At 47.1% G+C, this 27817-nt stretch overlaps 1 protein-coding gene across 1 annotated transcript; it reads right to left on the bottom strand.

The window, feature by feature from the left end:
* Positions 1 to 6525: 6525 nt before the first annotated feature.
* On the bottom strand, positions 6526 to 26457 carry VSTM2B (V-set and transmembrane domain containing 2B). The gene is made up of 5 exons (XM_054296369.1): positions 26028 to 26457; positions 25275 to 25459; positions 23686 to 23715; positions 22536 to 22947; positions 6526 to 7193 (listed from the first exon to the last, which is right to left on the bottom strand). Exons 1-5 carry the CDS (start codon positions 26098 to 26100, stop codon positions 7105 to 7107), a joined length of 789 nt encoding a protein of 262 aa, XP_054152344.1. The 5' UTR covers positions 26101 to 26457; the 3' UTR covers positions 6526 to 7104.
* Between the last annotated feature and the right edge of the window lie 1360 nt (positions 26458 to 27817).

Below are 27817 nucleotides of genomic sequence, written 5' to 3'. Positions count from 1 at the left end.
CTCTTGTGCACTTTCTCAAGTGCTGCATTCCCCTCAGGGTTCCAGGTATCACTGACAGACATGTCCAGCTTGGATCATCCCTCAGTACAGTTATCCCTTGGCCTGACTTGGGTTTAGATGTGCACACTGTGCCTTTGTCTGAGGGTTTATTGACATTCCCAAGCAAGTGCAGCTCCAGAGCTCACACACTGCCTGGCTCACTCAGGGTGAGACACACAGGGTATGGAGGCACTGCTGGCTTCCCAGGGCACTGTAAATTCAGGATAGCACTGGGGGGTGTTTCAGCAGCATCCAAATTCCTGCCACAGACACAGGATGACTGTTTAGGGAAAACAGGCTTTTAAATCTTGAGGCACTTGAGGGTCCCTTCAGGAAGGGATGGTGGCTTTTCCTTGTGCTGCCACTGTCCCTGCCTGCTCAGAGCAGTGGGAGCAGCAGTGCTTGTCCTGCCAGAGCAGAGTGTGAGGCTGAGCTGTGCCCTGGGACACTGGGCAGGAGCTTTCCTGAGCTTTCCTGAGCTGCAGTGGCTGTGCCTGGCAGCCTGGTGATACAGCCCCTGCCATCCTGCTTGCAGTGCTCTGCAGGGGATCCCAGAAAAGAAGGACAAATGAGGAGTCCTCAGCACCATGCTGGTGGTGCTCCATAGGCTCCAGAGAACTGGCTCTGATTCTCAGAGCACAAACAAAGCCCCAGCCCAGGCTGCCTGCTGACAGGAGAGGGCACGTTAATTCCCAAGGGGGAATTCAGCTCTCAGATCCTTGGCTGAGATCTGGCCAAGCTGCTCCTGTCTGGGTCACAGCCACCAGCACACTGCTCTCCTGAGGGAAGGATGAGGCAAAGGCAGGAGGGTGTCAGAGCCCTGGCACCGACCTTCCTCACACCCAGCCAAAGAGCACAGACACTCCCTGAGGGGCTGGTGACACATTGTAAAACTGCAGAGACACTTGGTTAATGACACACTGACAGGTATCCATCACTTGGATCAACTCTGACAACTCTGGAAGCACTGAAACGCAACAGTCCAGAACAGTAAGTAAAGAAATTACAACATGGGCATTAAAAAGAGGCTCTGCCATGGGAATTTAGAGCTAAATCTCATGCTTAATGTAGACTGTTAATACAGACGGACTCAGTTGGGAAAAAATAAATTAAAACCTATTATAAAAACACAACAGAAATCAGAAATATGTTACTGATTTTTGCCAAACTGCTGACTTTGACTGCCAGCCTAAATATCAACACCTGTCTAGGTACTATATTGATAACCCTAAAACCCAAAATGAGTCACAATACTCACTGGATTGTCAGTGCAACTTCAAAACCTGAAAAATATTTAGTAATGAAGAATTCCTATTTTAGTTTATTAAAATAAAGAAATTACTTCAGATTTCCAAGCAAAATTACAACAAAATCAAAAAACAAGGGTCCATTTCTGTGGTCATCTCTTTTTTCACCTGTGTAATACTCCCCAAGACTTAACCTGTTGCTTCCTATTTCAAGGATAATACTAACACAGAGATGAATGAAAGTTTTTGAAAGATCTGGTCATGGAATAGAAATAAAAGTAACGACCCCTTTCCCATCTTCTCCAGAGTAAATCCCAAACATTTCCTGTTAGGAAACTATAATGTTCAATTGAACTGTAAACATTTTTGAATTATTTATGAAGATCTTGGTAGTTTAGTTTGCATTACACTACAGATGATTTCTCATATGAGATTTAAGAACCAGTTCAATAATAACAGGAAAGGAAATCTATACTCAACAAATAGGGAAATCCATTAACTAACTCCACATCACAGTCCTCTTTGATTCAGCTCTTAATGTAACTGAGTTTTACTTGCAATGTCCATAATTGCTATAATTTGAAGGTGGGCAGTCAGCAGAGGAGAAATAGGAGGTTTCAACTCTACTCAGCAGAGGTTGCTGGCTTCTATAAACTTGGTCTAAACTCAGTGACAACCTCCCATCCTGCCTGTTGCAGCATGGCAGGGTGGTACAATTGCTGCACACACACACCACAGAGAGCTCAGCAGAGGAAAGGCAGGAAGGATCTTTGCATGATGTATTCCAGCAAAGGTTTATTCCAAAGCAGGAACAAAGACAAAACCATGGGGTCTGCACAGACTTAGGTACCAGTGACCTGGTGCACAGGGGTGGTGCAAAGGGCAGTAACTGTAGGGATGAGGGATGAATATTTGGGGTGGGCAGCGTCCACTGGCCAGTGGGAGAAGCAATCTGATGTAGATTGGCAATAGTGCTGCAGAACACCATGGGCTAGGTCCTCTCTTCAGCCTAGCTGGGGAAAACTCCGTGGTATATTCCTCCAAGGCAAGGCCCTGGGGATTTCCCTGAGGGGGAAGGATTCAGAGGATTCCCTGCCCTTCCTCCCTCCTCCCCATCCCATCACACACAGCTGCTGTGCTGGGGCAGGACAGGCTGAGGCAGGGGATCCTTACAGCCTGCCTTGCTGGGATTCTTCAAGCCTTCATCTTGTTCCCGTTGTTTCAAGGCCTGTTAATTTTCCTGTGGAATAATTGCAGCTGCTCCTGCATGAACAAAACCCAAACCTGGTCCCTGTGTGCCCACAGCAAAGCCCCCAGTTGCCCAGCAGCCCCCATTGCAGCACAGCATCTGCACAGCTGCACAGAAACTCCACAGAACCCCAGAAACAGCAGAAAAGAAAGAACCTCCCTATCTTTACTCTGCTGTAAGTGGATGTTTTACCATTTAAACCCATTACCAGCAGTAATTCCCAGATGCTGGTATTTCAGTGCTCCCCAAGGCCTGCAGCACTGGTTTTCCCTGCCCTGGAGGCTCAGAGCCCTGGGGTGATGCAGGGGGTGTCCCCCAGGTGCAGAGCTCAGGGGGCTGCAGGGCAGAGCTCCCTGGGCAGGGCTGGCAGAGCCCTTTCCCTGCCCAGTGACACCAGCCAGACACACTCGCTGCGCATTAATATTCTCACAACAACCCCCCTCCAATCAGTCTTTGCTAAAAGCATTAATTAAGACTTTAACATTTCTGATCCCATCAATTTTCTGTTCTCTTCTTATTAAATAGATGTACTAGGGGCGTTTGAATAATAACTGCCCAAAGTTTGGGGATAATGAATAAATGAACTTTGCCAGCCTCTGGCTAAGCATGAAATTTGCTGTGGAGTAACAAATGCAACGGAGGCAGCTCATACATTAACCAACATAGTTTTGACACACAAGTTTGGGAGCACATTATTTACTTACTTACTAATTCTAAGCAAGACTAGGCTCCAAAATGTTTTATGCAGGAAATGACAAATGATGTGTTCAGACATTCTTTTGCACTCTCCATCACAGCGTGAAGCTGCTCATTCTCCCATCTTCCCTTCAGTGGGACTGGCCCTCTTGCCACGCACAGCGAGGTTCTCAGCACTGCAGGCTCCATTTTCCTCGGGAACTTTGCCAGAAAAGGAGCACACCACAAACTGGGTAATTTTGGTTTTTATTCGCTAGGTCTTGGCACTTTGAAGGTCACCTGTGTGCTATCAAACTACTTTTGTTCCGTGTATTTTTACATGTGCAAGGCTGTAGCAGCAGCTCTGTTACAGTGCTGTAAATCCATTGGTTTTTGTGGAAATCCATTAACTCGCAGTGGATTTATGGCAGCATAACTGTGAGCGAGCCGCGGCTGATGGCGCAGACTGGAAATATTACAAGGAAAAGTGCAAAGTTCTATTGATTTTCTCTCAGGAAAAATGTGTGTTTCCTTATGATTATATTACAGATGACTCAGCTCTGGCCCCCAGCAGCCATCCCTCATGTTTCCCTGCTTGCTGGCTGTGTGAGGAGCCGGTGCTGTGCCCAGTGCAGGGGGAGCCTGTGCCCGGCTCCCCGTGGCACTGCAGGAGCCACAGCAGCCTCCCCCCACAGCTCTGCAGCACAGGCACTCTCTCCTAATCGATTCTGACAGCAGACACCACGAGGAATGCTGAGATTTATGAAAGAGCAAGATTTGCCACTAGCCCCTGTCCATTAAGGGTACGGCGGAACCTCGCTCTGCCCTTTGTAAATACAATCAGCACAAGTGAGGCAGTTGCCCTTTTCAGAAGAAAGAGCACTCTCAAAGGACAGATGTTTTAGCAAAAGTTCTCAACACACTCACAAGCAATAAGGCTTCAAATTCTTTACAATTTCTCTTCAAAATGTTTCTCATTCCTTTAAGTGCTTTTTAAGGACTAAATACTGTACTGAAAGCTGCAGTCTCCTCTTTAGCCACTTATTTTCCCTGCACTACAGGAATGGGGGGCCAATTATAGGCTGTGTGTTGTGCTAAAAAAGCTGGTCCGAATGTGGAAACCATGGCCCCAAAACCGGAAGGACTCATTTTGTACATTTTTAAAGGCAGACGTGTAGTGAGGGTGATGGTAAAGGTAAAGCAAGGCAATCTCACTTGTTGAAGTTATCCTGCGTGCTGGGAATGAGTTCTCTCTGCCTGTGTACAGATCTTTACTGGAAAGAAAAGATGCTTTTTGCTCTTGCTGGAAGAGATTTTTCATCAAATCCTCAGGTTATTGTTTAGTATTTCTGAGATTTTATGGTGAATTAGAATATAAGAATTGCTATTCCTACTGTGGCATGCTTAATTCTGATCTCAGAAAGGATAAAAAAGTTACTTTTACTTGCAGATTTAATATTTTTTCACCTTTAATGTGATTAAAGGCTAAAAGACCTTGGTAATTCTACTCCTGTCATTGCATACAAAACTTGCTGCCACATCCCTTTGCAGGTAACAGGCTACAAAAGGAAGGGAAGGACACACTCAAGATGATTGATATATTTCCTCCAAACCACACAGTGTGTAATTTAAGAGACAATGTTCTCTGTAAGTGATGGAACAAAAATATCAGAGCAAAGCAGATACCTGTTTACTTGGAGACCAATTGGGGCAGGGCTGAAGTTGAAATAGAAGCATAACTACTCTTAAACAGCCATGCTTCACTGCTTCAAGCTTCAGCTATTTATTTAGATCAATGCAGGCAGATTTTCTTCTTCCTCTTGTGGAAAAATTCAAATTCTCTCCTTTAGAAGGAAGTTGAGGCCCTGAGAAATATTCTCTGCCCTTGAGAAAACAGCAGCAGCAATGAAGAGCTGGCCAGAGGACCCCAGTCCAAACACAGGCAGGTTTCACTTGCATGACCAGCCCTTGGTGGAAGCATTAGAACCCTCCTGACATTGCAGGCTCCATGCACACCTCTGCAGTAACTGTCCTTGAGCAGATTCCCACACAGGGATGCTGGTATTTGTTCAGACATGGACCAACATGCTAATCTTTTCCCCACTTACCTTTTCCTTCCAGGTTTAGAAGCTCCTGTGGCACATGGAAGCCAAGGACTGTGTTCTTCAGTGTCTCATGCTCTGCTGCACCTCCAGGCTGGCAACAAAAACTTCCTCCTTGTTCTTCCAAAGAGCAGTTCAGCTTTTTGTGGGAGGATTATGGATTGCTCCCCAGTCCTTCAGCTGGCAGTAATGGGATGATTACTGATTTTATCCCCTTTGGATCCCCATGGTGAGTCTGCGCTGGTGCAAGAGGCTTTTACTACCACAGTGTAGTACTCTTATCAAACACAGATCTGCTTGGTCTACAACCCAGGGAGTGCCAGGGGCACAAACTCCTGGCTGTCACTGGCAGCCCTAGAGAAGGGAAATGCTGAGCACCTGGGGAATGGCAATCCCTCCCTGCCCTCCTTGCAGGACAGGACTCAGGTGTGAGGTGAGGCAGTGGCCTGTCCTGTGTTTGCTCTGCAGCTCCTGCAGGCACAGTGCTGCTGCCACTGGAGCTGCCACTCTGCCTTTCCCACAAGGAAACTCCTCTCTAAAATGCCACTCAAGTGACAGGACAAGAGTCAGAGTCAGGCATTGGAAATTTCAAGGCAGTTCAATAAATTCAGCTAACAAAGGTTCCTTTACCAAGTCATCTTACAGGCTCACTTGAAAAACAAGCATTTTGCAACAGAAAAATAACTATTTGCTGTAAAAAAGCTTCTTTAGAGGAAGCCCACCTGGATAAGAAAAGTGACAAAATTATGCATTTTAAAAAATCTGAATATATTTTAAACAAACCTTGGAACTAGGTTACACAACATTCCAGGATGATTTATTTTGATTTTCCACGGTTTGATTTACCTTTTTTCCAGAGAAGCCTGGGGCAAACTAAAGCAATTTACACTGAATGCCACACACTCTCCCACTGTCCATCTACCAGATCTTGCCCTGACTGCCCAGTGATAACTGTGGTTTACTTTCTTGTGGCACCAAGGAAAAGGCAGCAGCAGCCTGGGACTGGCTGCCTGCACGTTCTGCTGTGGGCTTTGGCACCAGCTGAAGGTGTCTGAAAAGTAACTGATTTCAATTTTATTTTGTTTGTACTGCATCTTTTCTCAAGGCATGGAAGGGATGCAGCCATCAAGCCTTCTCAGGGACATTCAGGACACAGGGAAAGGCACACACATCTGTAAAAACTTTATTTCAAAATCTTTTTATTCAACTGTTATTCAGCAATATACAATACAGTTTATAAACAAATGTCTTACCTTGTTTCCAATCTTCATTTAAAAATAAATATTATTGACAGTGAATATTAATTATGGTAAGATGTACCTTTTTAATGTCTCCAAAAGAAATAATTTAATTAAAAAAGAAAAAGGAAATCCAAAAAAACCTAAACACAATAATCTACTAAAAATATTTCCTTTCTTAGGAAGGGTTTGACCCAACATCTTTACATATTGTCATAAAGATAACTGCTCAACAGTTCGTGCAAAATGAAGAGTCAGAGGGAAGGTTTAGAAAAGAAAAAAATATTACATTAAAATAGAGAAATCATAAGTGCCATGCACAGAGCAGGGCTTTACACCATAGAGTCTGGAAACTAGATGCATTATTCTATGTGATTTACTTTCTTGTGGCATCCCCAAAAATATGTTTTTCCCCCCATGTAGAATTTATCATGCTTCTTTCAGTCTCTTTCTGTCCATCCTTAAAACAGTAGGGATTTCTTTGTCAGGGGTTGTGTTTGTTATTAAATAGGTTCCTTTCTGTTTGGCTGAGGAGCAGTGGAGGGAGCAGTCCGTCAGTGGTTTACTAATAAATGTACAAGCTTATGCAGTATTAACAGGGACATGTATAGGAGTGGGTCTGTAGCATAAATAGGTCCTGTACCTAGAAGAGAAAGAGACAAGGGAGAGAAGGAGATTTGATTTTTTATCTTTTCCAATATAGAAGATTAAATGCAAAAGAGAAATATAGGAAGATTCATTTTTATCACTTCAGTGCCAGGGGTCAGAAGCTTAATTTTAATAGTAAAACAGCATCCTCAAGCTATTCAACTCAAATGGCTTTTTCCTCCCCCTCCCAAATCTGACTCCACTGAGGTCATTTCATTATGTGTTACTAATGGTATGCCTAAACTTGGCTTCAGCCAAGTTACCAGCAATTGAGATTTCTATAAATACACCATAATCTGGTATATAGTTTCTTGAGAAATGACAGGTATCAACCACCCATTACTTTAGAGGGAAATGACAAATGCTGCGTCTGTACTTCTTGATTAACGGGACATGAACCCATTCCATTTGGAATGGGAACAGCAAGACCTTGACATCTTCTTTACCTTTTATGGGAAAGAGCAGAATTTTAAATTAAAAATGTGCTCAGGAGCTATAGAAAAACAGAGGTCAGGTGTGGAACACATCTGTTCCTGTCAGCCTGTCCCAAGGAGAGCAGTGAGCTCACTCATGGGGCAGGACACGCTGAGAAAACTGCTCCCAGCAACCAGGGGCAGCCACAGCCACCAAGCCTGTCCCTGCCTCACACCCTGCACACCAAGATACTCCCTCAGATCTTCAATTTTCCAGCAATGTGTGCTGAAAAGATACAAAAAGGTGAGCACACATTTGCTGTGTGCACTGTGGTGTGGCTCCTCTCTCTGGCATGGGAGGGCTGAGCCGTGGGGCCGAGGTCTCATGGCCATGCTCAGCCAGGAGAACAGGACACACAGGCATGAGGCTCTGCTGTCACCTCTGAAATGGCCATTGCTGTGCTGCTGGCAAGGGCAGAGGAGGCAGAGGCAAAGGCAAAGGCAAAGGCAAAGGCAAAGGCAAAACAAGCCCTTTCCCTGGAGCAGCCCCTTCCCTTGGAGCAGCCCCTTCCCTTGGAACAGCCCCTTCCCTTGGAGCAGCCCCTTTCCTTGGAACAGCCCCTTTCCCTGAATCAGCCCCTGCCACTGCTGCAGTGTAGGCCAGGGGTGCCTGGCACTCCCTGAGCCCGGCTCAGCCCATGCAGACAAGGCCAGGCTGGGCCACAGCAGCTGCCTGGCCCAAATGTCCCCAGGGACACCTTCCTGAGCCACAGAGGACCAGCTGTGCAGCTTCACCAGCATGGGATGGATGTGGGACAAAAGCAGGAGTCCAGTGGGAATCTGCCCTGCAGCTGAAGTGCAGAAGGACAGCTGGGGAGAGAGCTCCTCTCTGCTGAACGCCCAACCTACAGGAGTGACCAATGCCCAAAACACTGAATGCCACCCACACTGTGAGAGACACTTTGCAAAGCATGAAAAATTTACAAATAAGTTTTCTGTATCTCTGGAAAAGTAATCAGGGCACTTGTGTTTATGAAACTCACTTCAGGCACGGTAATGTGAATACTTTAATCTTGGTCTCTAGGACATGTGAGTTCTCCCAGCTGTGGCATGATCAAAGGAAATGCCTCAAACAGTGCCTGAGCAAAGCACTGCTCTTGGGCTCACTGCTCCAGCTGCCTTGTAATCTACACACACCTCACCAGCAATGCTGGAGCACGATTACCAGCATCAAAACCAGAATACAGCAATGTGCTGTGCAATTGAGGAACTCAGGAAATGTCCCCACAGTGCTATCTCACAGACACCCAGACTGTGTGGTGATTATTTCGTTATTAAGGTTTTAATTAAATCCCTGCATGCACAAACACATGCTCAGGACTGCCTGCACAGTGACAGCAAGGTATTAAGATGAATACAGGATTTTTGTTTTGAAAGTTGAAAAATCATTAACAAACATAATTAACTCCAGCAGTTGAAGGAGTTAGTTTGCAACTGATTGCAAAAAGACACTAGAAGTGTGTGCAGGGATGTCCTCTCTTCTGTGACAAGGCACAGCTGCAAGAAGGCCAGCCCAGGACAGTCCCCATGGGCTGTCACTGTCCCCTGAGCCTGGGGATGGCAGGGGCAGCCTGCCAGCTGCACACAGCTCAGTGCCAAATTTGTGCCAATTCCACACCTGCCCAGCACTGCAGGGAAGAGCTGGCCTTGGATATTTATTGTGATCAAACCTGAGGGTGCTGAGAAGCCATTCCTTCCCTTCTAGGGAAAGAACCCATTCTTCTCTCCCGAGAACCCATTCTTTCCCTGCTTTCAATGGCTCGAGTCTGAGATGCTGCCAGCTGATCAGACAGCAAGATGTGCTTCTGTGAGGGGGAATTCCCCTGGAAACACAGAGAAACTCAGCCTGGAGAAATGGGCTCTTGAGGCTCAAGTGTCCTCACCACTGTGGTGCTGAAGGGCTGCCAGGAACACCAGCTTAGGATGGTTTCTGCTTTGAAGGGAAAGCAGCATTAGTCACAGCTCCTTGTGTGCCTGCCTATCAAAATCATTCCTATGTAGGTTTTACCTTTATGTATTAGTTTTAGTTTAAATTTCAATGCAGAACTGTGAATTCAACAGTCCAAGTTTTGTCTTTTCCTTCTGTAGAAACTGCTGTTGTTTTTAACCTATATTCTCCATCTTCTCTGATGGCAGAATGTGAGTTCAGACTCTGCTAACAGAATCTCAGCAGTTAAATGAAACATATTAAAAAAAAACTATTTGAAAGTGATTATTCTTACTGAACACCACATACAAACTTCTTTTTTCATACTGATTCAGTGCTGTTCTGCTCTAAGACTTCAGGCAGAATTGGACACACAGAACTTCAGAATTCTCCTCCCTCTAAATATAAGCAGACCAGAAAAAGAATTTCAACAACAAACTGAACTTAGTGTCCTCAATTCTGCTGTTACTGCAGTAGTAGAAGTCTTGACTTTTAGTTAATAAATTGCTACATCTGTAGATGTAAGCAAACAAAATGTGGGCTTGAGCATGAGGCTCTGGACACATGATTGATCCAGGTGTGAGGACAGAGGGTTCTTGTCCAGACACCCTAAATCAGGAGTGCACAGTTACTTGCAAACTACAGACACTTGGGAAAAACATTTCACTGATATTTGGAATATTTATTTGGTGTTCTGTTATTGCAAGCTTATTTATCACTATACAGACTTATAACTTTGCTTTTAAAATATTTATATGCTCATGGCCAAAAGGGAAAGTCTACCACCATGCAGAACAAGAACAATTTGTTCTCTTTGTGTATGGTGAATTGCTCTCTGGCATCATTCATCCTTTTTTGCAATTTATGACATAATAGTGCTTTACTGTAATTTTCTATTTAATATTTTTTTATGCCAGAATTAATCACAGTTTGACTTAAAGCAGTTCAATCAAAACCAAACATTAATTAACCAAGTGACTTGTGACACCCAGAAAAAATAGGGATGATTCTTTTGCAAGCTATATTTAACCAATGGTCAAAACCCACAGCTTCCTGCAGTCACCTATTTTTCCTACTAGAAAGAATCTGAGAAGTCCTTTGATGTCTCTTTCTGAGATGGTGGTAAAATGCAGTGGCCCATATAATAAAAAGCTGAAAGACATCAGTAGCCTATTTTCCTTGAAAGATGAGATAACACCTAAAATCTGACTGCCTATTGATGATGGAGCTGGGGCCCTGGCTGGCAGGGTCACGAGACATTTCTCTGTAGTGCTTTTATGCAGTGACCTGTTAGCCTTGGCCTATTTCCTTACAGAACAATGCCCAATTAAAGCCCTCAAACCTGGCATTTCATTAAGAGGTGGCCAAACAGATTGATCTGTTCTATCAGTTCAGAAAATTTAGGCTGCACTTGATACATGTTCTTGTTCTGGTATCTATGCAAAAAATGGAGTTTGACATGGGCTGCTAGTCAAGGATCATTACAAACAATAACCTCCTAGATAAAACAGATTCTCACTCACTGACATACATTTGGAGCACTTGCATTGAATTAAATTTCCCCAACTTCAGACCTAAGAGCTTCTTAGAAGTTTTTAATTGAAATGACTAAAGTCACTATAGACTTACTGAACCAAAGAGACAATATGCTACACCCCATTAGAACTATTCCACAGTTTGAGACAAGATCTTATAAACTGTCTACACCCTTCCACTCTTAAGTACTTCGAGCACAATCCACACACTGCACTTGTGCTTTTTTTACCTTTTGTTTTGTATTTAATGCCTTAAAATTCCCACTCTTCCCCAGGAGATAATTCTCCAGGATGCTGTGCAGAAGTGCACGCAGAGCCTGTGTTGATTTTTGCAGACCCTCCCAGCTCTACCCTAGAGCCCTGCATGGAGCAGGAGGTGTTGTTCAAAGCAGCATTGGTACCACAGAAAAACCACTGAGCTGTGGTGCCCCCACAGCTCTGGCTTTTGGTGGCTGTGGATCATCCTGCCAGGCACAGCCACAGACAGCAGCTCAGCTGCCTTTTGGTGGAGCTAATTTCAGCAGTGCTGACTTCCCACATATTTATGAGCAACTGCACGGGCTCTGCTTGCCACTGAACCTGCCTAGAAGGCACGATGACAAAATTAGTTTTCTATCCACCACAGTTTTTATTTATGATTCGCCGAGTTTTGGAACAGCTTTCCATAACTCATCTCAAGAAAATGCCTCACAGAAGTCAGCATATGTTTTTATTTCTACACAACCATGCAGGTAGAAGCTTGTGATTCTGCTTTGTTCCTTCATCCATGACATCAAGGTTTTTAAGGTCAGGAGTAAATCTTCCCACACAGCCAGGTGAAACTACCAGCATTGCCCTCCACACCTTTCATGATAATGCCCACATTTCACTTCCTTATCCACACCACAACCTCAAACTCTCCAGGAAGCTGAAAGCAATTTTACTGGCCAGAAGACACTGACCAGAGTTTTGTAAAACTCATCATTTTAGGTCTTCTCAAATACACCTGAGTTTTTCACTGCTTCTCCACTTCTCTCTCAAAATATCCACTGCAATGTTCAGGCCCATATTTAGAGGTGAATTGCCAAAACCTCACATTACAAGAGTTACTGAAAGCCTCCTGTCCTGGTTTTGGAAACTCAACAGGTTTTAATATTTTAAATGAGATTCCATTTGCATTTGGAGTATTTAGCAGTCCTGAAAAGAGGACACTAAATTACATTAATTTGCTTGCCCATACCTGTATCTATTTATGTGCTTGGCTAAACTCACCTGAAAACAATGAGGTGAGGCAGAATTTAAGGCTTGATAACTCTACAGAAGCTGCATACAGGGCAGCACAGTATGAATAGGCAGAAAAATAATGTGTATTTGAGGAAAAAGCCAATTTCTTGTTGAAGGAATTAAGCCTGGTCCTTAATTTTTACTGTTCTTGATTTGACAACTCAAAAAGCTCACCTAGTACAGAGGACTGGTGTTTTAGTGGTTTACTGTTTTAGACTTTAGTGTTTTAGCATGATAGCAGTAAGGCTACAGATTAGAAAACAAATAAATTGGTTGGAAATGAGAGAGAGGTGTAGTCATGCAAGAAAATGATGCAGAAATAAAAGTTTGGTTCTGATAAGAAGCTGAGAGAAGAAAAACATTCCTTCTGCAGTATTGATTTCCTGAAGCACTGCAGTGCTCTGCTGGAATTCAGTGTGTGAGTGCCTGTGGGACAGGACAGAGGCAGTGGTACAGGAGCTGGGGATGTGCTTCTTAAGGCACCTGCAGCTATTGAGGTGCATTTTGATCTCAACAGAGCTCATTTTAGCTGAGACTCATTAAGGCCAAATTTTCCTTAAAATGCTAGTGCTGGCAATCCCTGCCAAACATGCTGATGGTACACAGAGCAGCCAAGTGCTCTGTGATCCTCTGCAGAGGCTCTTCCCTCTCCTGGATCATAAGGACATCATTAGACATAAGGCACAGGATTAAATGGACAATTGGTCTGACCCATTCCACAGCTGCTGCAGGTCTGCAAGGCACAACATTTTTGTTTTAACAGCTATCACAAACAGGAATTGTTGAACTAGTGATGAATGCAGGGAAATCCATATCTGCTATGAAGCAAGAAATTATCCTATATTTATACACAAATACTTCTGGTGTTAGGTTCCCAGAGAAATAAGCAGTTTCATTGCCAAGAGACTGGCAAAAAACTATCTCCCACTAAAGTTACAAGAAATGGGGGTAACACAGTAAGGGAAATATTTTCCCTCAATCTCCTTATTTCCCTTCTGTGGTAGCCAGAAGTGTACAGAACAACCATAAGTTGTATAAGTTCTGATCCATTAGTGTATTGGAGCTAATTGTCCAATTACAGCTTTAGCTTATGAAGTCCAATCCTTCTTGTTTTCTTTCTTTGGTCTACTGTTGTTTGTGCTCGTGGGCTTGCGATCTGGATCAGCTGTCCTTGGTGCCCAGCTAGAGAGGGAATTGTTTTTTCTCCCTGCTCTGTGCACAGAGCTCACCATCCCCTAATAGGAAGCCCAGACCCTCACACTAAAGCAGCACAGAATCTGAAAAATATAAAAGCTTACCAAAGCCTCCCTCTGCTTCTTCAACCACTGCATGTGCCTGTGAACACCACTGAGGGCAGGCAGTGCCCACTGACAGCCCAGCAGCTGAGCTGAGGGAGCCAGGCCTTGGGAGCTGCTCCTGGGATCTCTTCTGCACTGGAGAGAGCCACACAAACCACCCAACCACACCAAATCTCCACTTGGGAGAAATTAAAGAGTAACTTCAAGACAACAGCAGGAGTAATTTATAACAAGCTCCAAAAGGAAACACTGCTCCAGACGGTGTCAATGGAGAACAGAAATGCACCCTGAATGCTTAAAATGAGTAATTCATTCCATATAGATTATACAGTTCAAATTCTTTCCATTGGTGTGCATTTAAATAACCCAGTAACTTTCCTCTTTTAAGACCTGCAGCTGGTCTCTACTTTGTAATACCCTCACATAAACAGATTTCTGCTTTTGTATCTGTGGGATGATCTCTCCTTGCCAAACATCTTATTAAGACACTTAAACCATGCAATTATGAATTTGTCTTAATTTCCAGAATTTTCTGCTGTTCCATGATCTAAAATTAACTTAACAAAACCAAGAACCATTAATTCATTCCCTGAAAGTTGAATAATGAGACAGACAAAATTCTTTGTAATGAAATTTGGTGGAAAATGAATTCTAAATTAAAATACAGAGAAAAATAAGTAACTGCATGAGTGGTAGCTCAGGTGGTGAATAAGCAGCCAGTCCTACACTTCCTTCTTCTGTACTATTATGTGAGCAATTCTAGAATATATCCATACACATAAATAGCAAAAGCAGAACTCAAACTGCTCAGATCACAAGGTAATGAAAAATACTGGGAGCTGGTTTCAGCTACTGAGTTTTGAAGCAAGTTTGGGGCATATTCTCAGGTTTTTCATTATAAGTAGGAGGACTAAAAAGTCATATTGCAGAAAAGCAGGCAAGCTAGATATGGTCACACAATTCCATAGTGACTTTATGAAAGGACTGACAATGAGTCCCACTGGACTGAAACACAGATTTCATATCCTGTAATTGATACAAGTTGTAAATATTTGCAACCCAGAAATAGACGATGACCCTGTGGTTCTTACTTCACTGCTTTTAGAGTATTTTTTACTTGATCAGGATTAGGAACAAGCTGCCAATGTAGTTGTAATTATCACTCCAATCAGAATTACTAAACTTAAGCAGATGCAAGTGCAGATTAAGGATTTTTTTTTTAAATAACCCTATCCTGTCCATACTTAAAAAACCAGAGCTAAGTGCATTAGCAGAATGCATGATGACACACGAGAAATGGCTGTACCGAGAGCATGTGCCTGGAAAAAAAGCAGAGCCTGTGATTTCAATAAAAAAGGGATCATCTTTTTGCTATAAACAAACAGCAGCATTTTGGGACTGACCCACAAATACAGAGACCCTCCAAATATTCTCAATGACTGATATTTGCTAGATGTTAACTGAAGTTAACTAAAGACTCTGCTGTGCCCTAGGTGTAAGGGGGGCCAAGCTTTACAGATTAAGGCAGCAAGGGATTATTTGACAAAACTGTGGACATGGGATATTCTTCAGTACCCTCTGTACATGTGAAATCTCCAGCTCCTCGGTGTGAGAGGGATTCAGATTAGCGGGACAATTAAAAAAATTATAAAGTAGTAAACTATTTCTAATTATGTCAGTTTGATGAATTTTACCCATAGAATCACAGAATGGGTGAGGCTGGAAAAGAGCTGTAAGATGACCAAGCCCAGCCATGAGCTCAGCACCACCACGCTGAGCACCACTAACCCATGAGCTCAGGTGCTACATTGCCACGTCTCCTGAACTCCAGCAGCAGCATGGCAACACAACAACAGGAGTGGAAGACAATGTCCACGAGGGAGCTCCCTTTGGAAGTCAGAGCCTCTCCCTGCTCACACAGGGATGTCTTGCTCCTGGTGCCTCAGGTCTTAGCTTTTCTATTTTTCAGATTCTGTGCTGCTTTAGTGTGAGGCTTTGTTTTAGGGGATGGTGAGCTCTGTGCACAGAGCAGGGAGACAAAACAATTCCCTCTCTAGCTGGGCACCAAGGACAGCTGATCCAGATCTCAAGCCCAAGAGCATAAACAATGGTAGACCAAAGAGAAGAAACAAGAAGGATTGGACTTCATTGGACTTCATCAGCTAAAGCTGTAACTGGACAATTAGCTGCAATACACTAATGGATCTGAACTTATAAAAGTGACCACTCGTCCATTTTGTGGCCATTCTAAGTCGTGCTTGCCCTCTTAATAAATCCCTCCTTTATTGTTTGGCTCTGTGCAGTCTCTGTTCCAGGTGAGCCTTCCCTCCCAGCAGGGCAGGGTGGGAGCAGCTGCTGAGGGCAGTGTTTGTGCTCCCTGCTCGGTGAGCACAGCTCCTGCTGCAGCCCAGCACAGCTCGTGCTGGCTCACACAGACCCCTCTGCTGAGCACGGCGCTGCTCTGCCAAACTGCTCTTCTTTCCAGCTAATAAAATTGCCTCCCAGCTGATAACAGCCTAGCAATATAAAGTGCTTGGTTGTTAGCTGCTGTTGTGACAAATAATACCATTCTGCTGACAACCCCATTTTTTCCAATACAAACCTACTTGAACTGTTTATTATTGACATATGGGACTGCTCTACCATTATCTAATTTTAAAAAACACATAGTAAACAGCAATAGTGAGCCTGACAGCATTCTTACTGCTTTAGCAAAGCTAAATCAAAATCCAAAGCAACTTCCTTTTATTGCCAGCACAGTCCTGTCAGGCTCTCTTAAGTAAAAAGGAAACACCTACTCAGGACTACTGTAAGATTCATTTCCTGGCAGAGGCTACTTCGTGTTTTCTTCCCAGCTACAGCCTACACTGCTAAAAACCTTCTCAAAACCGGCACCAGATATGTCTGGGCATTTCTTTGTGCCACCACTGCTGAGTTTTAAACTGTTAGGGACCTATATAAATCGACAGCACAGTTCGAGCATTAGTTTATACATCAGTAAAGCTGCACCAGTATAGCTGAGGTGGGGAGTGAGTAACAATTACTGCCTCTCATAAAAGATACAAAGTCAGCTGGTGCTTCAAACTAAGACTCTGCTTTGCAAAGTATCTATTGAAATAATGTAAAAGAACCAGCACTACATATGTATTCCTGCCCCAAATGCTGTTTGCTCATGCAAAAACACATGTGAGTGCACCGAGCCTTTCCTCATATAAATTTCTAATTCTCACTCACTAGTGAATCAATCTGATATAGAAATCTAGAGCAGTGTTAGATACAGCTTCAATATTCACTAAAAAGACCAGTAATACCCCCTTCATTGTGTTTAGTAATATTTTTAAAGATTTTTTCATCTGTAACCTAAAGATTTCAAAGAAATTCAAATAATATTTGGATTTCTTCAAGGGCACTGAACAGGCTGGAGTAGAATAGGTTAGTACAGTTTTGTCTGTCCTCTGGGGAACAAGCAAGAACCGCTGAAAGGAGGTTACTCAAATAAATTGCATTTCCACAGTACAAAAACACCCAGGCACAGCTTGTTTCTGCCCTAGATAATGAGGTGACACAGTACAGCAGTTAGTGCTTTTGTCCACTTCGAGAATTAATCCACATTACACAGACACAAAAGAAGATATTTGACCTCACTTGTCCCCAAAGCAGTCTAATTTGCCTAGATATTAAAGTGCTAGTGATGTGTATTTAATGAGAATTCTTTTTGCATGTTTATTATCCAGTGACATTTAGGAGGTCAGCCTGATAATTCAGTTATGGCCTCTGTCTTGCTACTTTATTTAATGTAAAGGAAAATGTGACGTGACCCAGGTTGCATTTAACTACAAGGAACATCAGAATTGAGCTCATACATGGTCTCATACAAAGCACAGGAGAAGTGGAGTAGACCCAGACATTACTGAGTGGGAAAGGCAGGGAGCCTGGGCTGAACAGCCTCACAGACTTTCCTTCCTTGCTATTCCATGTAATGTTCATCTATCAAACATAAACGAGCTCCACAGGCTTGGCTCCAACAGGCAGAGAGTCATTAAAGCCCTGACAAAGGCAGGAGAGCCCTGAATTCAAACCGTACCCCAGAGTTAGCCCAAACCCAAGCACAGAGTGCCCCTGACCAGCCACAGCTGTACCAACATAACCCTGTGCTCCTCCTGTGCTGTCTGAGCCGCACAGACAGGTTTCTTGCTTGCCAGTGCCCCACAGAGATCTGAGTGTCCACAATCTCCATGTGCCTGCAGCTGGGCTGGCTGTGCCTGCCCTGCCCTGCTCAGCACCACGGGGCTGCAGGGCTGGCGCTGCTGCACAGCTCCTCCTGCCTCACACATGAAAGGCTTTCAGGCATGGAGGGAAGGTTTGTGTTCTTCCTTGCCATGACCACCTCATCTGTGCATAGCACATGAGCCTGCGTTCCTCCTAGAGACTCTTGTTTCACACTCCCATCTTTGTTTATTTTATTTAAAGCTTTCACTCCTGAGCTTTGAGGCTGGAGATCAAACAAATAAAAGGGAATTTGGAAGCTGCAACGTCTGATCTACATTCTGCTCAGAAGTTAAACTAAAAATTGCCCCCAAGCCAATACACAGGCACTCATTTTGGAGACCATTTGGTAGGATGTAATACAGTCAATTTCCCTCCCAGGAGGTCAGGATGGAGATCCTTGTTTATTACTGCACCATCAGATGACAAAGTTCGTCTCACGACTAAGGCACTGGACTTAAATTCAGAAGATCTGAAATTAAGTTTTCATATTTAATTTCACAGCTGTCACCCGACTCAACAAAGTCAGTTATTGTTCTGGTGTCACTTATCTGTCTCTCTCCTCTCTTGGACTACAAAGTTCCTGAGACAGAGATGCTGTGTGATCACTTAGTGATGCTCTGCATCGTCCCTGCTCTGCCCAGTAAAACCAGAGCACTTCCAAACAATAACAACTTGCACACTTTCACTTGCTCACCCTCATTTTTCTCCTACAGTGTAGGGTTCCATTGGTGTACAAGCATTTAAACTAAAAGCTCAATATTATTTCATTTAGAACCACAGGGATGACTGCTTCTCTGAGAGGGTTAAAAATGTTCTTGCCAGAAGATCTTTGTCTCCTCACAGCCCAAATCCCATTTTCCAGGCTTCCATGAGACCACAGCACCAAGTTTTTAAATGGTTGTTTAAACATCACAGATAAAATTCTGTTTAAGTAGCTAATATTTGTGGCATATTGGTCAATTTTCCAGTTATACTGGATCTATTGCCTTATATACCATAATGCTGACACAGAATTCAGGCAAATACCATTTCTGATGATGTTCAAAACAATGGATTTTCGGTTTATACCCAGTTTGTCAGATGAGACTCTGTGCTCTTTAAATAATCTCAGTAACAGACACATTTATCCTGATAAATTCATGTTTCAGTTCACTTAGAAGATGTAAAGAATCACACTTCTCCATGGTGCATGGCTGGGGCAGCAGCTGAAGTCAACAAGAGCCCTGCAGGCACATCCCAATGGAGCATTTGATCTATAATCATGTTTATTGGAATCCAAGTACATAGAGGCCCTCTCTTACCACACTGAAAGCATTGGGAAGATTTCTATTGCAAGGAAAATAGGATTAGAGGCCAATTCATAGCTAGTAGCTAGTAGCTAGTGCCATGCCATCAGCTCTCAGGAAGAGCTCTGCAGTTTCTTAAATGAGGATGTTTCTTAATCACTGATAGCAAATCCATTGTTCAACCACATTTCTGCCTTTATACAGAGGAAATATCCCTGTGTACAGTGAAAAGACTTAGAAATGCTAAGTACTGTAAATGTATCAGACTATTCAATTATTACACACAGATTTGGTGCAAGCACTTATCTGTATGTGTTATGGAGCTCAAAATAGGATAATGAGGCATGTATACTACAGTGCTGTGCAGATATAACTCATACAGTAACACAAGGTTAGGTCCTGCAGCCCAAACACCACATGAACAAAGATTTGGTTGGATTTGTTGGCCCTACTGGGTGGAAAACCAGTTACAACACTGCCTTGGGGGTGGACTCAAAACAGGGCTTCTAGTTCCCAGAAGTAAATAAAGGGGAAAACCCCCACTTCCTATAAAGCAACTGCATTCTTTAAGGAGAACAATAATTACTGCAGCTAACTGTAGCTCTAAAGAACACCACTTTAACATACAAATGGGAAACTCAGAAGGTCTAAGATGTCATTTTCTTTTAGGACATTTAGGAGAAAGTTTAGTGCTTATCCAACCCGAGTGGCAGCACTGGAGACCCCAGTCTTCCTTTCCTCTTGCAAGCCCTCACCACACTGACTGCCATGATAATATTTTATCCAGGTTTCTATGCAACATTCATGTCTAGGGAAGACTTCTTGCCTCTACTGAGGCTGTCTCTCAGCTTCAGACCAAATCCCTGTCCCAGACAGTCTTTCTAAAGTACCCAGGAGATGGGGACTGGGACAGCAGCAATCTGCTTCACAGAAGCAACCAAAGACACATCTTGTGGTAACAACACTCAGGCAGTTCTGGCCCAGAAAGCACCTGAATCAGGAATTTTTGAGGGTCAAATCCCTCAGGTACAAGTTTCCAAAGCCATGCTGTCATTGATGTTCTATTGATTCATAATTACAAGCAGCTCCAAACAACACAGGTACAGAAATTACAACAAACCAGGGAGAAGCCTGTTATCCAGGGAGATCTTGATTCAAGCAGGGTGAAAAGGCATTATTTCTAAAGAGGACCATACCAAAATACACGAATAATTACCTCTCTCTTTTGGGGACAAAAGCAGGGGCTGGTTCACACCTTGTGAAGTCAGTACAGGAACAGGAACAGTCTGACCTGGCTTTCTCCACGCCGGAGCTGCCACAGAGTGGCACTGTTCACAGAGACCTGTGTGCCCAGCAGGGAGCTCACAGCAGACTTTTGTTTAGCCAGTTTTGTAGCCCTCAGCATCAGTCTCCACCTGGAGACCCCCACTAGATGTTTTTCTGTGTTCTGCTGCCCTTTTCACTGATTTAAATCATTCCATTGCCTCCACTGCTGGCCACAACACTGCCAGTTTATTTTCAGATTTTAATGCAGCCTTGAAACGATGCACAAGTGCCATATCCCAAACCACAGACATGTAAAAAATCAGGACAGACAGCAGTTTAGCTGATCTGGGCAGGAGGTCTTGCCCTCACAGGCATATGTGACAGGCTGTCTTGGCAGCACAGGCTCACATCCATCTGTTGACGTGGAACTGAGCCCGCTGCACTCCCACCATCCTGGTCTAGTTCATAGGCACCACATGAGCTCTGGGTTCAGCAGGCAGGGTGCACAGTGCTGCAAGTCCTTAAGCCAGCCTCTACTGTCAGCATGGAAAGCACTGCAGGAATTCACACAGTCACAGAGTGGAGAGGAAACACGAGAACAAGCCCCAGCCCTGGGGTCCCAGGAGAAAAGCAGATATTTCTAAACAAAAAATGATAGATCATGAGCCTCTGGTTTAATTTCTTGGGGTCAGTGGACTCAGCAAAAGCAAAATGAACTTCTTTAAATGCCCACAAGCACCTGTAGTTATATCTCAGGAACTGTCACCTTATCTCCCACTAGACAGCAATGAACAACCAGCTCAGTCTTGGGAATGATAAGGAGTAAAATCTGACTTTCACATGCATTTCTACAGAAGAAAGAAACTAAATTATTCAGGAAACAGGAAGAAGTAGTAGCCAGATAAAACACAGCACCTGTAAAGCACCAGCAGGTCACAGTGACCCATATAAAAATGATTTCCATTACTGTGAGCCAAAACCTGCAACTGCTTGCCCAGGAAGTGTGAAGAGGTATCAGGAAGAAGTGTGAACTTCCCTGCGTGAAGATTATGAATCTACGTCAGAAGAGGCTCAGCAGAGAGGGGAGCTCAGGGCCTTCCCTGCACAGTTAGTGGCACAAAACTGTTCCCCTTTTCCACAGATAACTTGGCAGGGACATTTGTTCAACACCAGCTAAGTGACAGTGGCTGAGGGGAGAGCTGAAGCCCAGCCAGAGCAGCACCACACCTCTGAAGCTTGAAACACTTTTGCAATGCAGATTTAAGACTGTGTTCTTCATCCCAGACATTCCTGTCATTGGATAAATAAAGGTTTATAACTGCCTTCTCTGGCAAACCACAGTATGGTAATGTGGCATTAATAACTTAATACAGTATTAACTGATAGACAATCAGTATTAGCATGATCTTTACATTTGGAAAACATTATAGAGCACTGTATCTCCAACTCTTATCCTGCCATTAATTCAGATGTGGAGCTCATTACACAGCAATTGACATTTCCCTTCTGAATCTGCATCCTGCTCTGCACAGGCCTCACATCTGCTTGGGACAACCAGCCCTGTAAGCCACTCGCTGATCTAAATTCTCTGCAAATCTGAATTCTCTGCAGAACATCCATGGTGTTTTGCTCACTTGAGGCTGCAGCTACTTTCAGACACTGCACCCAAAAAACTGCAAGGGAGTTCTGAATGTGGGGCCCCCCATTGCACCCACCAAAGGGATGCAGGTCCCAGCCTCGTACTCGGACCCATCTCCCCATCCCCGTGCCTGTGTTCACTCCTGTCCAGGGGCAAGGCACAGTCCCTAAGCGCCTTTAGGACACCCTAAGCGCACTTTGCCAACAGCCTCGGGTGCGATTGCTCAGTTTCAGCATCACAGCGAGAGTCCCCCGTGGCAGCGGGGTCACCGTGCCCGTCCCGCAAGCGATGGCAGTGCCGGGGCAGTGCCGTGCGGGAACGGGGTCCCGCCCTCCTGGGCTCCTCCCGTGCGGGGCCGGGGTCCCTCCCGCCGCGCCGTACCTGACCCGTGCTGCTGGCGGAGGATGGCGGCCTTCCCGGGCGGCGGCGATGCCGAGGAGGCTGCGGCCGTCGATGCGGTGGCGGCGGCGGTGGCGCTGGTGGCGGTGCCGCCCGGGGCGGGGGCCGGCGGCGGCGGCGGGCGCTTGGCGGGCCCGGGCGGGGCCGTGGGGCGGGCGGCGGGGCCGTGGCGGCGCGGGGCGGCCCCGCTCTGGATGTGCGACACGGCCTCGGCCGCCTGCACGTCGGGAGGGGCGAAGCGGGACAGGACGCGCAGCAGCGCCTGGGCCTTGTGCTCCTGCGTCTCGTCGTCGCTGTAGTCCGACACGCGGCACTGGTAGACGCCCTCGTCCTGCCGCCGCACGCCCGACAGGCGCAGCCGGTGCGAGATGTCATTGCCCTGGACGCGGACCGTCTGCAAGAGAGCGCACGGCCGGCACGGCCTCAGCACGGGCCCAGCGCCTGCCCTCTGCTGCCGGAGCAGGAGCCGGGCTGGCTCCCCCAGAGCAGCGGACAGAGCCCGCACATCGCTGCCCAAGCCCCACCTCGCGGGGGATATCCACAACCAGCCCTGTCCCCGTCGTCCCCGCGCCACCTCCCCGCTGTCACCGCCAGCGCTCCGCCACCCGCCCCCGCGGGGGCTCTGTCGCCCCCCGGCCCCCACGGACCGCCCCGAACCCCCCCGGGGAAAGCGCAGCCCCCGCCCTCCTGTCCCCTCTCCTGCCCCGAGCGCTCAGCACCGCGGAGAGGGGCAGCGGCTCCCGGGCTCATCGCAGGGACACGGGCGGGTGTCCTGCGGGACAGCCAGGGAACGGGGCCGCCTCAGGCCACTGGGGGTTGCAGAAGGCCGGGGGAAAAACTCAAGATTCTCCTCTGATTTGGCCCACAGCCCTTTTCCAACGTGGCTAAGGAAGGGCCACCTCCTCTGGATTTGCGAGGAATGAGACGTGACTGCAAAAGCAGCAACAGATGGTAACAGCGTCTTGAGCCGCGGCACAGTGAGGAGGGGAAACGTGCCACACTCCCGCCGTGCTGCAGGAGCGCGGCTGCCACCGAGACCAGCTGCCTTCGTGTGTCAGGAAAGGAGGGGGCCATGCAGTAAATCCCACGCGCGTGGGAGGAGGGCTCTGCACCCATCTCGAGCTGCACTTACGCTGATTTTAGTTGCATCCTTATTTGCTACCTAAAAGAACAGAAAAAAAGGGCAATTAGACTCAGCACTGCCAGCACATCAACAGGATGCTCATATTCCCACCCCGGTGGAAGGACAGGACATGGATAGATGCAAGTTTCTCAGCTTGCCATTCACACAGCCTGTGTGGCTCAAGGCAGTTCCCCAGGTGATGGGGAAGGCAGCAAAGCAGTGCTCAGCCAGGGGGAGTGTTTGGGTAAAGTTCCCATGCTGCCCCACAGAAGCGCTGCCTTCCCCAAGGGTGAGAACAGCAGCCAAAGAAATGCTTGTTGCATGCTCTGCTGCTCACAGTCACTGACAAACACTGGAGAAGACGCTTCACCAGCAGCACAGCAGGGAAGGGCTTGGGCAAGCTGGATGTTGCATGGCTCAGGGCAGAGCTTCAGTCCTGAAACACCCTGGGAGCAGGTGTCACGCAGCACATTTCATATCTGGTTATGTTTTTGTCTCCAGCCAACCACTGTAAACCTAAGTGATGCCTCAGACCTCACTGATACGCCTCTCAGGGAGACGGTCATCATTCTCCAGGCTTGCTCTGTCATCATTTATTGTAAAAGCAGCTCACAGTTTTTATATAAGGTTAAAGAAGACATTTAAATCCAAGCGATTTATTTCCCAGTCTGACAACTGACTTACACTTTCCCCAGCTAGGCGGCATCGCATTAGCTCAGTGTCTATATGCTTTGCATCTCTATTTGAGCTCTGCAGGAAAACAAGCGTGCCACAGAGAGGGAGCTGGCACGGGCACAGAGGCTGCCACGGGCCACCCTGCTGGCACAGAGGACAGCGCTGGAGAGGATGACATGTCCTGCACAGTAGGGCAGCACAGCCTCAAACCCTGCTTTACCCCACTCCTTGCACGGAGCCCCGTTTGGCACCTGCAAGTTGTCTTTGCTCTGGTGGGGAGGTGCAGAATGAACTGGCTTATGCTGAGGAAATGCAGCTGAAAAATTCAGACTGAAGCCTGCCCTCAGACCAAGCAGCGTTCTAGGGGGAGGGCAAAAGGCACACAGGATTTAACTCTGCTTCATGCATTTTAATGGCTACATTTGACTGAAAACATCTTGCTGAGCTTCAGGTATGGACACAAGTGTGGACGTGGACAAGTAACTGTGCCTTTGGAGGTGCAGACTGGTACCACGTTAATGTACCAACAGAGAGGTGTATCCCTCATGCCTCCCTCTGCACTATCACTGAGCAGAGGCTCTCCCACCTTTTATAGTGATTCCTAGCTCAGTCTAGCACTGGTTTTGGCTTGTCCACACTTCATACAACAGCTTTTCTTGGGACCTCATTGCTGATTTGCAGCAGAACATTTATCATTTTCTGTTTACAGTCCTTACAGCACTGATGTTTTTTCCTGACATGAAGTCCCTCATGGTGCTTGCCCTGTACTCCTGCATTCCTCAAAGGCCCTGGGCATGCTGATGCTTCCTACTGGTGGCTGGCACTGGGCAGAGGAAGCACTCTGGGAATGCTGAGTTTATTCTGATCACTGCCTAAGCATGTTGCATTTGATGAAGAGATACATCTCCTTAGCAATGTATTACCTTGCTCCTGCTGCCGGGGACACTGATGGCTAATTCGTGTGCAAGTTCTCTGGCTGGCTCTTTAAGGTACCACCACTGGATTTCCAAGGAGTAAGAGGTGGATCCGCTGGCTCGGAAAGCACAAGGCATCTCAATATCATCTCCCTCCCTAACAGTCACATCTTTGGGAACTTCAGTAAAGGTAGCTGGGAGGGGAAGATAGAGTTACAAGGGCTGGTTAACGAGAGAGATTAAAAGGCAAGATCAGTCTAACGTGAGCTGTTTCAGCTCGATAGCTAGCGCTGAGCGCGGCACAGGTTTCCTGGAGCCCACAGGGTGAGCAGAGCATCCAGGACTGCGCACCGGGGCAGGGCCGAGCCGGCCCCGTCACCCTGCACCCGCGGCCTCAGCGGAAAGTTTGAAGAGAATTCAAAACCCCCTGGTCCTTCTAAGAAAGCCCTCGGGTTGATACAGGCCACCGGTGTGACAGCGTCCCCTCCCGCCGAGGGCGCGGGGACTGTCCCGGGCTGTGCGCCCGCCGCGCCCCGCTGCGCGCTGCCGGCAGCTGCGGCCCAACAACAGAGCCACCTTGTTCTGCCACAGCCAGAGCCAGAGGCAGAGCCAGAGCCCGCCCGGGCAGCTCCCTGCCCCCAGCCCCGCGCTGGGAACAGGCCGAGCCTGGAGCGAGGGGCGGCTGCGGCTCGGATGCGGCCCCGCAGCCCCGACGGCCCCGCCGGCAAGTTGTGCCCGGAGCGGCCGAAGTTCCCCACTCACCGGTGACAATGAACAGCAGAGGAGCGTTGAACATCAGGTAACAAAGGGTGCAGAACAGCCCCCGACTTTCCATCGCATCTATGTGGGCTGCGGGCGGGGACCTGGCTGGGGGCGCAGCCGGGCACGCCTCAATCCATCGCACACAGTGGGCCGGGGCAGGGCTCCTTCCCAAAAAGCCAAAGCCTCCCGGCTAACCTCGCTTTGCGGAGAAGCAAATAAAAAATCCACGGCCGGCTGCTCAAACTCGATGGCGGGTGGAAGCGACGTTTCTGGGAATGCAGCAACAAAATCGCGTCCCGCTCTTCTCTCCACCGCGGGCGGGATTCAACTGCCCTGCGCTGCCTGGGGGCTCCCGCAGCCCGGGAGCGAGGAGGCGGGCGCCTCTCCGAGCCCCATCCCACGATGGTCGCCGCGATGTCCAGCGAGGCGGCGGCGGGGACGAGCCTCCCCTCCCTGGAGCGCCCGGGCAGCGCCCGCCGTGCGCCCGTCGCGGGCTCTGCCCCTGCGCGGGGAGGCGGCGGCGGCAGCCCCAGCCCCAGCCCCAGCCCCAGCCCGAGCCCGCCTCTCCCCGCCCGCCCGGCCGCTGGATCCCGGGGATGCGATGGATGGATGGATGCGCGGCCCCGGCCGCAGCTGCCCCGCGGGCCCGGCCCCCGCCCGGCCCCGCACCGCCCCCCGCGCCAGGCGCCGCCCCGGACCCGCCCCGGGACCGCTGGGGCCCGCTGGCAGCCCGGCCCTGGCACCGCTCTAACCCGGCCCCGGGACCGCTGGGGCTCGCTGGCAGTCCGGCCCGCTCCGCTTTGGCACCCACGGACCCGCTGGGGCTCGCTCGCTGCCCGGCCGGCGCTGGCAGTACCTGCGAAACCCCTGAGCCCGCAGCAGCGAAGCCGCGCTGTTGGCGGCACCCCCATCCCCGCCCGGGCTCCTCCCGGAGCGCTCGGCTGCCGTCAGCATCCCCAGCTCGCTGCGTTTGGTAGTTGGTAAAATACATTAAGGAAAAAAACCCCAACAAAACCCACTCCCATTGATTTAGATAACAGCATCATAACAAGAAAACGTTTCCATGGATCGGCTGTTTCTCAGGCTAATGTCCCAATTAAAAAATAGAAGCGTGGAAAGTCATCAGTAAAGTCATTATAGTGAGTATAAATAATAAGCAGAATGTGATTTTTGCAGTAACTAATGCGAGGGAGCTGTGTCTTAATAAATTTGAGGTGCATTCCTAAAATATTTGCCCTTCCACCCCCCCCGGAAATTCCATTAAAAGTCTCCATTTTGTTCAGCCACAACTTTATTCAATCACTGTGATGACCTGGGACATGTTTTAAGATCCGCAGAAAATTTCCTTTATATTTTTAATGGTTTCATTCTATACCATAAAAAAGATGTCTGGTGTATTATCTGGAATCATGAAGATTTCTATGGAACAAAATTTTTGGGAACAGCCTCTTTTTAAATAACTAAATCAGACCAGCTTTGATCTAGTCTCCAGCTCCCCAGCTGCCTCCCTGTCCCATCAGAAAAATCTCTGGTGGAGATCTCTGGACCCTGCCAGCTGCTGGCTCCCTGCTAGGAAAACCCACCTTTGCAAGGCTTCCATCAGGAACTTCCAGTAAAATTCACACAGTCCTGAAGAATACCCAAACTGCATCAAATCAATATTTCTTGCTGGAAAATTTTTTCTTCAGAGCATTTTCAGCTATTCCTACTGATCTTACCGTGACTTAAATCCTGTGACAGTCCTCTGGCAGGTCTATGACAATTTGCCTGAAGAGCAACTTGCCTTTCTC

Source organism: Melozone crissalis, unplaced genomic scaffold, assembly GCF_028551555.1.
Source record: "Melozone crissalis strain CALT ecotype California unplaced genomic scaffold, PUWL_Pcris_2 ptg000007l_1, whole genome shotgun sequence".
Taxonomy (NCBI): Eukaryota; Metazoa; Chordata; class Aves; order Passeriformes; family Passerellidae; genus Melozone; species Melozone crissalis.
This window is presented reverse-complemented; position numbering and strand designations above follow the sequence as displayed.